Source organism: Ruditapes philippinarum, unplaced genomic scaffold (genome assembly GCF_026571515.1).
Source record: "Ruditapes philippinarum isolate M1 unplaced genomic scaffold, ASM2657151v2 ctg2719_1_1_1_1, whole genome shotgun sequence".
NCBI classification, from domain to species: Eukaryota; Metazoa; Mollusca; class Bivalvia; order Venerida; family Veneridae; genus Ruditapes; species Ruditapes philippinarum.
The window spans coordinates 5,329-18,636 of NW_026852935.1; the positions used below are offsets into that span (position 1 = coordinate 5,329).

The 13,308-nt window shown below is 34.0% G+C and overlaps 2 protein-coding genes across 2 annotated transcripts; both read left to right on the forward strand.

The window, feature by feature from the left end:
- Positions 1–1,471: 1,471 nt before the first annotated feature.
- Positions 1,472–3,924, forward strand: LOC132728461 (uncharacterized). The gene is made up of 2 exons (XM_060714109.1): positions 1,472–1,664; positions 2,945–3,924. Exon 2 carries the CDS (start codon positions 3,040–3,042, stop codon positions 3,514–3,516), a length of 477 nt encoding a protein of 158 aa, XP_060570092.1. The 5' UTR covers positions 1,472–1,664; positions 2,945–3,039; the 3' UTR covers positions 3,517–3,924.
- Positions 3,925–5,672: 1,748 nt separating this feature from the next.
- Positions 5,673–10,944, forward strand: LOC132728473 (uncharacterized). The gene is made up of 3 exons (XM_060714112.1): positions 5,673–5,969; positions 6,638–6,829; positions 10,169–10,944. Exons 1-3 carry the CDS (start codon positions 5,759–5,761, stop codon positions 10,744–10,746), a joined length of 981 nt encoding a protein of 326 aa, XP_060570095.1. The 5' UTR covers positions 5,673–5,758; the 3' UTR covers positions 10,747–10,944.
- Positions 10,945–13,308: the final 2,364 nt, after the last annotated feature.

Consider the following 13,308-nt stretch of genomic DNA (forward strand, 5'->3'; position numbering starts at 1 on the left):
AGTTGTCAAGCAGTTCACCAGTGCTTGACACATTCTTGTGCACAGGAACTGCTAGTTACTACTCCTAAGGAAAGGTTTAGTGCTAATGACTTTAGAAAATATTTCATTATTTTTCACAGCAAAGTGACCCTGATTCAGTAACATACAAATATTTCATTATATTATACAGGTAAAACCCCATTAAAACAATACTTAAATATTGTGCTCCTGTTTACGTATAACTCATGGCATGTGTGTTAAATAACAGACACGTTCATTGTAAACTCTTTTCGAAAAAGGCTATAATATCATAGAACTCTTCCCACAGAAATTATCTTCAGGTGGTCCTAAACAAATCTAATATGATCTAAAATATGATTTAAACGTAGAATTGCTTAGGGAACCTCTATACAAGTCATGCAACCTCATAGCCGAGCCACATGTTCAATTCTATTACATTGACTTAAAGAAGGATATTTTCCTCAGAAAATGCAATGCCCACAGCTACGCATTTTAGACTTCATACCGGTAATAGTACAAGATGTTACATATGCATTACACTATTTTGTAGTCTTCATTATTTATTCATAGGTTTTTGATAAACATCACAGTTTTGGGTAACAATTCGTATACATTGTTAGAGTTAACACCGACATTCACGCAGTCAAGCATGAGTTAGGTAAAGTCTAAAACACGGAAGTTTTAAAACTTTATTCTGCGTATTAAACTGTGACTTGTTCATCAGCCAATTTATCTCTAATTTTACCAAGTCTATAAAGATATAAAGTTTAAAATAAAGTCACAGGCTTTGATTGTTTGTTTGTTTGTTTCATTTTACGCCTTTTCCCAACACAACAGTATTTCAGTCATATAGGCGGGTAGTTTCCTAACCATCGTTCCTGGAGAGTTACACCAGTACTAGACTACCTTCCTCCGCGCTAAACTACCAAAGCATCTCCCGGGGATCGAACCCACGCCAGACAGGTAACTGGATTAGAAGTCATCGACTCTAACCCCTCGACCACGGAGGCGGTAGGCTTTGATTGTAAATTTGCTAAAATGCAGACTGACAAAAATGTGATATATGAGAACACAAGATTAAATACAAAAGGGATAGAAACAAACGAAATAAAAGTGGAAGTTAACAAAGACAAAACTAGCCAATCTGATAATGTCTTAAACCGGATGAAGTGTTTGTTGATCATTATGCTTGTGATGATGATAATACTTTATGTCCCAGTTTTTGTCTTTATCATCATATTTGCATTAAATATTCCCGTCAATCACGGTTAGTATACTCAGAGTATCTTTGTTCGCATTGATAGTAAAAGATATTTGTAAGATTTTCATTTTCATTACATTCTTTGCTAAAAAGTATACAACGTATATATTTCAGTGGGTGTGTGGTTTAGAATCCCTAAGCACATTTTGACCTACTTATCATTATATTTATAAGAAAGAAAAAGCAACATACAACAACTTTAATATTTTAGTTGACGGTAACTGGTCAGCTTGGACTCAGTGGTCTTCCTGTGACGCCACGTGCGGGAACAGTTCACAGTCTCGGTCTCGGACATGCACAAACCCGACACCAACAGCAAACGGCATTTATTGTGCTGGGAAAGATACAGATATTACAGTCTGTCAATTGCCTGAATGTTTAGTTAACAGCAGTGACAATATTAGTAGGTTTTTTACTACATGTATTTGCAGATATGTTATTATCATACTTTAAGATGTATCGATTACTGAATAAAGTGATCTTTATTTCCAGTGTCCTTAACACATTTTACTGTTAAACGTGTCTTGAATATTAATATCAATACATTACCTGTTTGCCTAAGCGACCCCCTGGTTTAAACGACTCCCTGTCTTATCCGACCTTGTTTCAGTCCTCCCAACGTATTCTCCTATATAAATGGTCTGAATTAAACGACTCATATGTCATATGTGACAAGCGACCCTAATTGTCTTGTCCCAATGCAATGTTTGGTCTGATTTAAACGACGTTCACACCTTTTAATTGTCCGTTAATAAGATAAATAATACCTATTATAACATACAGAGGGCCAAAATAAATAAGTCCAATTATAATCCAGTAGCAAACAAAGTATATACACCTCTATCTCAATTACACAGTATACATGTTGTATCAAGTATCAAGTGACGTAGCGTCTGTTCATGGGAAGCATGATGCAAGCGATGTGTGTGTAATGTACATAAAGTAAACTGGGTTAAGACTTGTGTTAGATTTTCTTTTATTATAGAGTGCCCACGGAAGATTTTTTAGGCAGCATTTTTTTAATTTACCTTTCTATGGCTGCATAATTAATACGGAAAAAATATTGATACCAAACCAGAAAAAGCTTTGGATATGGATTTGTAACACAATTTTGTCATGGTTTTATTTCATAAATATGATGCTCAAATTAAAATTTGTCAATATTGTAAGTTCAAATAAGCATGATTTATAAAGATATCACCCAATTTAACATTTCATGTAAATAAAGGCCATTAAAGGGAGCTAATTAGAACTTTATTTTCTATTAATTCTTAGTCAAATTTTCCAATAAGAAATCAATGCATGTAATTTATTGATTAAATATAATGTGCACAAATATTTGCAGTACACATTTTACATATTCTTTGATGTTGGAAAATTGTTTTATTTGCATAATTATATCCATATATATATTTTTTTTGCAAGTGTCGTAGACACACAGTAATGATATCAATCACAAAACATACAGGATCTTTATGTCACAATGGTATATAGACAGATAGATGATATTTAAATCTAATTTTCTTTGAGACTGTATTAAGAGACTCCCTGTCATATGTGACCTTTTTCTGAAGATCCCTTGGAAAGTCACAAATGACAGTCTCGACTGTATACCATAATGTGATCTGTAATATTTGGGGGGTTTTTTATCTGTGATATGAATATTTGATGTGTGTCTTTCAGGTCATCATGTGAGTTTTTCCGCAAGACTTTCGAAAAGGGCTCCGGCAGTAAACCAAGATAAACGTGTAGTTTTTAACGAGGTTACGACTAATAATATGAATGGATATGACAGTAGATCGGGTATATTCAAAACCCCAGCGAGTGGTGTTTATCTTTTTACGTATTTCATACAAATTACCGACGCTTATGGGGAAGTAGAACTGAGAGTGGATAATAAATCAGTCAGTGCCACCACTCTATATGGTATAACTACAGAGATAAACATGTATGGTAGTCACAATTATTTTGCATTCACCAATACAAAATTAAACCAAACAGAAAACACAATCATGGACGACATAAAATGTTTTAGAGGAGATTACAGTGCTTATGGTGATAACAATAACATTGAATTTAAACTAGATATCAAAAATTGTCCATTTGAAAGTGAAATAAAAACGACAGGCGGTAATTCAGTAGTGATTTTTGTCCATGCAGGAAGTAAAGTATGGGTTCAAAATTCAGGGAGACTGCCCATTCACATTCAGCCAGATGGTACTTCATTCACAGGAATTTTACTGGTCAAAAATTAAAAATTATCATTTCGTAATTATTTACGGGGTGCAAAATTAAAGCTGTCAACTCTTACTCATCAATCGAATATTGAAATGAGCTAATTTTAGAGTTATTTGTTGCCGGACTTTTAAATAAAATCAACTACAAACTTAAAAGCGAAATAACGGCACTGTGTTCATTGTCTTTATTACAGAATTAAGAATACATAGAACATCACCATCATTTATCAATCCAGATGTTTACTCGTTTTTTATCCAAGATAGAGAATGTGTCAATGCCTGCTTTTGTCAATTAATCAACTGCTTTCTTTATGTTCTTTTTTCTTACTGAATGAAAAGTACGAATGTTAATATGCTAATTGTTGTATATAAATCACTAGACAATGCGGACATGTGTGTTTGTTTTAATGCCATATACTTCGTATCAAAACAATCTATACCAATAAAAGATAAAAACAGTAAGCTGTTTTTATGGTTTTTATCTTGCTTATTTGATTGTTTAACCATACAACTCGTTGTCATTTTAGAAGGAAGTGTGTGTAAGATTTTAAGGTTCAGTTAAAGTGAAATTTATTTAATATTATACCCTAACACATCTAACCACATTTATTTACCAGACGTGGTGGTACTTTCAAAAAACATTTATCTTATGATTCATACTCAAATAATTCAAATGCTCAATTCAAATGCTTAACACACCATTTTATTTTGAACATGTGTGTTTCCCCGACCCCCTCTCACCTCCTCATCAAACAAATCTAGGTAGTGCATTTTTTATAACTCTTTTTTATGTTTACTTATTTTCTTCTCTTAAATCCAGTCGACATTATTGCTACACATGCCATTGATCGCAAAATGACCATCACTGAAAATATGGGGTCGGTATGTCCGGAAAGCAGAATTTTGTACCACTAGGTACCTATATGATTTGGTAGAAAACGTGTATAAGTAAATAGGTAAAAGTTATAAATTTTAAGAAGTAAAGCGTTTAAGACGTAAAGGCATAGCATTAAACGGATGGTGTTATTGTTTGATTTTATCAATGCAACCATGTATTGCTTAATATACTACCGTACAGGTTTTCCTGATATTGAAGTAGTCTTTTTCTACGTATATTCTAATTACACAATTACCATATGGGAGCAAAAGACTTCTTGAACTTTTTGTGTTCAGATTGATATATGATTGAGAGAGAAAAGTACGTTAAACTTTGTTAATATATCTTAAATTTACAGGCATTCAATATTATGCAGTTGCGAATCGAAACTATTGCATACTTTTAAGGCAGAGTGCATAACAACAAGCCTTACTTTACATCATCAGATAAAACAAAATAGACAAAAAATACCCTAAAGCTTACACCTCAAAGAGTAAATGTAATGGAAATTGCAAAGATTGCCCAACATGGCAAAAACTGAACACATTGCAACTGAATGTTGCAGCATTAGTTTCATTGAGCCACGTCTCAATAAAAACAAACAAAACAACAAAAACATAACTGTTTGTTTTAAGTCAGACCGAAGTTCAACTTAAAGGATTTTTACAGAAATTGTGTTTAACATGTACTAATCTCATGGCCGTGGGAAAAAAAGAATGTTGAACGTTTCATTTTAACTGTTTCGTCATGCTCTTTGTTGCCATTTTCTCTGACTATTGCTATTGAAAATATTAGTATGTGGGAACAGTAGCCGGTAATTTGGAAGTCCTGAAATAACCCCATCCAGGTCAAATCCAGGCATGGTTATAACTGGGAACCATGCGTGATGTTAAGGAAAAGTCAGTCAATGTAATAGTTGCAGTTCACGTTCAGAATAAAAACATGTACTTTTATAAATTGACTTAAAGGTTAATGCAAATATAAATATCGTTAAACTGCAGCAGCAAAAGCAGCAGAAGGCTGCTGGACCGGCTGATAAATAGCTGAATGTAGATTATTTAACTTTGCGTATCAATATTTAAATAAGTAGGAGAGAACCTTGTTATTGTTTCTACCACAAGAAAACTCAAAAATGATTAATATTGAACCCGCTGTTCGACTGAACCATTGTGATGCATTTACATTTCAAGACCACTGAAGCAATAACTGCTGTACAGGTATTAATAAGAAAAATTTACCTAACAAGGAAGTTTTGAAAATTGACCTCCATTTGTATCGGATCATTGAAATTCTATTCGATATATGTAAAGTTTTGAATACAATTGTCAACTTCACCTCTAGTACTTAATTGCTTACACATCTGCTATATTGCAACGCGCGAAGATGGTGTTTTACGAAAACACTGTGTTAAATACTGTTAGGACAGGTACTGATGCAAATAGGACAAGAGCAGAAGGCGAGAATTGCCATTCTGATAATAGGTTAACTCGGATAAAATGTTTGATGTACACCGTACTTGTGATGGTGATTTTAATGTATGTTGTAGTTATTGGTATAATTACCATATTTGTGATATATGCGCCCGGAAACAAAGGTTAGTTTACGTTTAAAATTAATCAAATTTTCTGAAATATGTCATCCAACTTAGTTTCATCTCTAAGTCATTCGGGCACCCATAGAAAATATGATATTTGCACTTTTTCTGTAACTTTTATTTTATGTTATCACTATGAAATATTGTATGTAGTATTGCCATCGTGTCTTCTTGTGCATGACAGGTTTTGAGACCTTTCATCTAGAAATATTCGCAAAATGCCCATGGGGTGTCCGTGGCCGAGTGGTTAAGGTCGTTGACTTCAAACCATTTGCCCCTCACCGCTGTGGGTTCGAATCCCGACAGGAACTTTGGATTCTTTCATGTGAGGAAGCTATCCAGCTAGCTTTCCAGTTCTTCCTCCACCAGTAAAGCTGGAACGTCGCGATATGACCTATACTGTGTCGATGTGACGTTAAACCCAAAACAAACAAACAAACAAAACAAAAAAAAATGCCCATAAAAACTATTTTACAAAAACACTTAAAATATCCACAAGATCGTGTTAACTTGACGTGGGACACTTCAAAATTAAAAAAAAACGGATTGTTTTTAAAACTACAAAAGGTTACGTCATCGATGCAATATGTTGGTATCTTTTGCTAATGTCTCACTTAACTCACTTTTGAAGTTCATTGAAATAGATTTAAATCACTCTAACGTTTTAGTTGACGGGAACTGGGCCCAGTGGTCTGACTGGACTTCATGTGACGTCACATGCGGAAATGGTTCGCAGTCACGTTTTCGGACATGCACAAACCCGACACAGACAGCAAATGGCTGTTTTTGTACTGGAAGTGGTACAGATATTTCGATATGTAAGCTGACGGAGTGTCAGGGCAGAGGTGATGACATTAAAGGTAAGCATCATGCTGTAGATTAGGTATTAGACATTATATATAAACGAAAATTGATTTCATGTACTTTGGAGAAAACCGCGTCATAGCAAATCCGTAATCGAGTTGGCATGTTCTGTCATGTAACAAGACGAATATCCAAAGGCGAAAAAGGCGTTAACAAAAGGCACGAGTCTGCAACTTTATAATTATGGACATATTGTTTTTTATCTTCGCCGTCTGTCTGTCCATCGTCTGTCCGTACGACCTCAAGTGATGTTATTGGGTGAATATCCATGTTCATTCCGTACAGACGGTACTTGTGGGGGAAAAGGTTGATTATGGGGTGCAAATACGTTGCTTATGGGGTTTTAGAGATCAAAGGAGATCAAAGAAAAAAAAACATAACAACAACTAAGTAGGAACGCATTAAGCTTGTCCGGCTTTCACAGGACAAAGTAATTTGGGGATTTCAACCAATCTTCATATAAATGATCAGTACTAACCCTAGTTGTGCATATCGCCTGCATTGTCCGCTTCGATGCACAAAATTATCGTCAGAGCGAAAAAGCTTGTCCGGCTTTCACAGGCCAACCTGCTGGTGGGAATTCGACTAAACTTCTAAGAAGTGATCAGTACCAGCACTAGTCGTGCATATCGCAGGCACGTTCTGCTTTGCTGCACAAAATGGCCACCACAGCTATAAGTTGAAAAATCTTGTCCGGCTTTCACAGGTCAAACTCATGTCGGGATTTCGCCAAATTTCACACGAGTGATCAGAACCATCCAAGTCGTGCATATCGCTGGCACTTTCTGCTTCGCTGCACAAAATGGTCACCAGAGCTATAAAAAAATTTCGACTTTCATAGGTCAAACTACTTGTGGAATATCTATGAAACTTCACAGGAGTGATCAGTACCTCCATCGATCACTCACCATCCACAGTCGTGCATATCACCGACACGCTCCGCTATGCTGCACAAAATGGATGTCAGAGCTAAAAATAGAAAGATCTTGTCCGGCTTTCATGTCGAGATTTCGACATTACTTTACAGAAGCGATCAGTACCATCCATTGTTGTGCATATCGCCGGCACGTCTGCTTCGCTGCATAAAATGACCACCAAAGCTATAAATAGAACAATTTTGTCCGACTTTCTTCTCAAAATCCCTCCAGAGGCGTGCACGTACCAGAGGTGATCGGTTGACCTGTCGTGACTAACTCTGGAAGGTTGGCGCTAACGAAGGACGTTTTTGTTGTCGTCAGTCAGGAAGTTGATGCCTCTACAGTATTGTCGTCTCCTTTACCACCAACGATCGAAGAATTGGCTACCAGGAAGATTCTGCTTGAAAAAGACGTCCCCGATGTGACTACCGTAGTGGACCAGCAAGGGCTATAATCTCGGACATATGGTTATTCCGGCGCCGAGTATAAACAAAACTGAATACAACACACTTTTACGAGTTATCCTGCTGGTGAGATTTCGACATTATTTCACAGGAGTGATCAGTACCATAACTAGTTGTGGGAGACATATGTTTTTGTGACAAAAAAACCCTTATAGTTAGAATTAAATTTCAATAAAAAATCTTGTAGCCAATATACCATGCCACATATCTTGATACTTGATATCGAATATGGCAATATTTTGTATAAATCAGTAAATGTATGCAACATGTCCTTGTAGCCAATATCATATTTTATTTTGCAGTTTATATTAACTTCCTGTTTACATTTGCATTTATAATAATAATATAGAGTACATTTGTTTTGTTCAGTGTAAAATTGGAAAATAGTTCACCAAATATATATTTCACGAGTGGCGCAGCCACGAGTGTAATATGAGCTTTTGGTGTTAACGAGGTGAAATATACCGGGTATTTCGATTTGACACTAAACTAAACAAATTTTTCTGTTTATTTTATGCACAGAAACGTTTAAAAAGACATTTTAACCTAATACTTGATGAAAAGAGTCCCAAATAATAATACAACGGGATGTCATTTATGACAGTCATGAAAAACACTCCCTTATAATGTTAAATATCATTTATACAATTTTCATTTAAAAGTATTTTAACAAAATATACATGCATAATAATTATTATATTATTATATTAAAACATAATAACATAATGACAGAGTTAAGAAGATATTTATTTGATCGGCAAGATATTTGTTTAAACTTATTTTTAAAAGGTGTCAGAGAATAAGAAGAACGTATCTAAGATGGTTTTCTATTCCAAATCTTTGCACCATTGTAACAAAAAGTTTTTTCTGTACGAAATCTGCTGTGGTCATAGTATTATTTTTACAATAGGTTAAGTCTTAAATTTGGTTTGCAAATCATGGTCATGCAACTACATAATTAGATAAAGAGACAGACGCTTGCTTTGGTTGAGTCTATTATGTTTTGTTTAGGGGGTGAGTTGTCATACACACATTTACAATTTGTGTGCATTTATTACTTTGCAATGATTTGTATTATCTTAAATGCTTCTGGGATTGTTAAAAAAAGTTGTATTTAAAATTGTTATATGTCCGATTAAAGGCATAATTTTAATGAAAATGAAGTCAGTTCACACCTTCATGTGCATTTATCACGTGTTGGTTTCAGCCAATGAAAATTATCAACATAGTCGGGCAGAGAAAAAGTTTGCAAATAGTAAATCGATATTCTTTATGTAGCAAACAAACTTTGAATTGAAAGTGTTAGTTTTATACTATATTTTCGACAGAAGAAACTGTCCGAGTAGGGACAAGCATTTTCGTAACCGTTACGTACACTATCACGTGATTATCCCAAGTACCACCACGACTTAGCGAGAGAATTATAAATAGAGCTAACCTGGGCGCGTAGTATAGGATAGGAAATGCCTTTTTATATTTATTTGTAATTAATATTTACAAAACCGTATCTTCGGGGTTTTATTGGATCAATTGATAACAAATTATAATGTTGTTTTTTTTTGTAAATAAATAATCATGTCTCAAATCTGTGCACAATTTTAATATATTCTGTTTGGTGGAAGATGTGTAACTTTGTGGTTATGTTTTAGAGCTGTATTTGGTTGCATGGTTGTCTTTTATATTTTGATTTCCTTGAAATCATTTTTCTCATCTGAAGGCAGACAACTTTAATAGATCTATTATGATTACATTTATTACATTCAATGTTAATGTTTAAAAATGTAAAATATCTCATTTAACATTACACCTTTCATAAAGTCTTCACAGAAGTTAGTGTGCAATCGTACTTATATTACATACGAATGTATGTAATATTTTTCTTGTTACCATAGTTTGTGCGGTGTTTAGGTATTTGATTAAGGAAAGTAATTTTAATATAAGGTGTTTCTTTCAGATTATAATAGTACGTTTTCTGCAAGACTGGTGAAGAATATATACAGACCCCCGTCATTTAATGATCATGAACCCATAGTGTTTGACGAGATTATGTACAATAACATGAATGGATACGATAATAGTTCGGGCATTTTCATAGCACCAGTGAGTGGTGTTTACCTGTTTATATATTTCATAGAAATTGAAGGCTCATATGGTAGGGTAGAACTAAAACTGAATAAAACAACCATCAGTAAGACAACACTTTCTAGTATGTACGTAGAGATCTCGGTCTTTGGGAGCAATAATTCTGTCGTATTCCAAAATACAAATATAAAAAGGACAAATAATGCAGTCGTAGACAAAATAAGTTGCTTAAGAGAAAGACCACTAATATCAAGCGGTCCAAACATTACCGTTGTAGGATTTCAACAATTTATGGATAGATGTCCTTATAAAGGTGGAATACGAGCAACAGGTGGTGATTCAATCATTATATATGCTCATGCCGGAAGTCAAGTCTGGATTCATTGTGCGAGATGTTATTATGGTATTGCTGCAGGTACATTCACTGGTGTTTTACTGAATGAGAATTAGAGAATATATACAGAGCAAAAAGTAAAGCTCAAACTTATAACGAGGGTAGAACCACGGTTATTTGAAAGAATTTATTGTATTAGTGATGAAATTATTCAAGAATCTAAATGAAACTTAGTATAAAGACATGTTAAGGTAATAAATACGAAAAAGGAGTTGTCTAAGGTTAATGAGCTGATATTTCAAATGGATTCATATACCGGTCCATAATAAGTCCATATATCAATAATGAGGTTCCATTAACAGAGAGTGATAAAACAAACCAATATATTAACACTGATTAGTAATTTTTTCTACCAGGAAGTCGTACATCCCTCACGGCCCCGCCCGACAACTACCTGCGCATGCACAGAACGTAAAGTCTTGTAAACGTTTCTCATTCACTCCACACCGGTATATATGCACAGAATGTTGTTTTTAATATCATTTTCATTTATACCGCCTTCTTTTTATTCTCTTTGCTTTGTGAAAGAGTGGTGATCCTTAAAGAATTTTAAACATAACGTAACTACTTTGTATGAAGTAAAAACATGTTTATTTCATATTAACAAAGACGCTGTGTACCACTTAACAATATTTTCTAAAATCAAATTTAAGCATTGTATATATTTAAGTGTAGTTTTACATTTTGTATCTGCAAATAAGTAGTTCTTAGCATTAAACTATTAAGAGATTGCGTGTGGCTTATATTTGGTGATATAGTCGTGCTTTATTCATTGTGCACATTTGGAGAACATTTAAATTTGATAAAATTGAAGAAATATTTCCATTGCTGACCTTAAATACCTATAATTATGGATTCAAACATCATATATGAACATTGTGTTTCATATATATTTTGTTAAATCATTTCTTTCATTCAAATTTCTTTTCTGCTCGCAATGATTGTCAATAATCAATCAATTTAAGAATTTGTAAAAATGTGTACTTATTCATGAGACGAACAAGCCCAGGACCGCATGAACGATATTTTGCCGCGTTTAACATGGTAAAATAGAGAGAGAGAAAAACAGAGTCTTAAAAGAATGCAAAAAACGACAAGATTGAAAATGTTGCAGGCTCGGTTTAGTTGAGACTGTTCATGAACTGTAATGGAGGGTAATGGAAAGTTCAAGTAACCGTCCACACCCTAGCACAGGCTTTAGCAGATTTCAGCATTCAAACACGAAAATGGTGAAATTTAAAATTTGAAAACAACTGCCGATGTGTTCGTGCAGCGGCCATTTTACAATTTCGTTCATGAAATAATATATATGTCTATATTTAAAACAACAAAAGTTCCTTTATAACTTTTTATTAATTTGTCCCCTTTTCCCGTATAAAATTTGAAAAAGAAAAATATTTTCAATTTAACCCTTTTCCTATAAAGGTCAAAAAGTATACATTTAGCGAATATTTTTTCCGCAAAAATTGACAAAATAAATAAATAGATAAATTAATAAAATAGTAAAAAATAGTAATAAAAATAAGTAAATAACACAACTAGTATTATAAGTAAAAAAGGGAATCCTTCGCGATCTTTTCTATTCTATAGTATTATACATAATAAAGTTATTTTGTAAATTTAATTAATGTTTTAACTAATTCCTACAAATATTCACTTCAAATAGCATACATTTCACCCCATAATCCATTTACCAAATATGATACCGTTTAAATTCTTTAAATCAGGCATCATAATTTCAATGTTAATTTTTAAAAACTTCATTCCTTGACTCACGCTACCTTCCAAAGCCCGCCCTGCTTCCCCCCCCCCCCCCAGCACTGGTTAGCAGAAACATGAATATGTCGGAACTTTGAATTTAGTAACACCCGTTGTGCCATTCCATGAAAACTGGCGTATAGCCGCCAAGTTAAAGAAGGCTTTTTCATTTGGAATTCAGTTAAGTTTATACCCGGATAGAAAGGGCAGCTTAAACATCGGATGAATATGCCGCTGAAATATTGGTAAAGACATCAATCATACCACTTACGCTATTCTATCTCAAAATACTCAGCTGATTTTCATAAGCATCAACTTAAACACATTAAAACATTTAAGCCATATCTAAACTTATGATTGGACTACTTAGTACAATGACCATCGTAGGCTTTCAAATATTCAATGCTTCAATTTTGCTTGCTGCGATGTGCCCGACAATGGCAAGATCCTTCTAGAAGAAAGGAGCTGAAATTATATGTGTTGCATTGAGCAAAAACCATGAAACGGCAGGCATGATGTGCAAGAAAAAAAGAAACAAAAAAAAAAAAAAACATTAAAAACAATAAAAAAAAACAAACAACAACAACAATGTTTCAGGTCGACTAGATCAGAGTATTTATGTAAGAATTACTCTCAGTCTCTGATCTTAACCATTGGCTTATTATTCATTCGTCATTTTTTAGTAAGTTGGTTTATGCGTACAGAAAAAAAAACAACAACAAAAAAAAACTTTACAGTTTTTACATAAATGTACAACTATGTAAAGCTTGAAAAATGCCTATCTGATAGAGTACCAGGCGATGAACCAAGCAACTTATCAATTAACATGATCAATAAGAATGGCAATGTATTCCTGATCT

What these genes read in the sequence shown, in the direction of transcription:
- LOC132728461 (XM_060714109.1), top strand. Translation starts at nt 3,040, where the DNA reads ATGAATGGATATGACAGTAGATCGGGTATATTCAAAACCCCAGCGAGT.
- LOC132728473 (XM_060714112.1), top strand. Translation starts at nt 5,759, where the DNA reads ATGGTGTTTTACGAAAACACTGTGTTAAATACTGTTAGGACAGGTACT. An exon ending in ATATGCGCCCGGAAACAAAG is followed by an intron (nt 5,970 to 6,637) that starts GTTAGTTTACGT and finishes CTAACGTTTTAG; the next exon opens with TTGACGGGAACTGGGCCCAG. An exon ending in CAGAGGTGATGACATTAAAG is followed by an intron (nt 6,830 to 10,168) that starts GTAAGCATCATG and finishes TGTTTCTTTCAG; the next exon opens with ATTATAATAGTACGTTTTCT.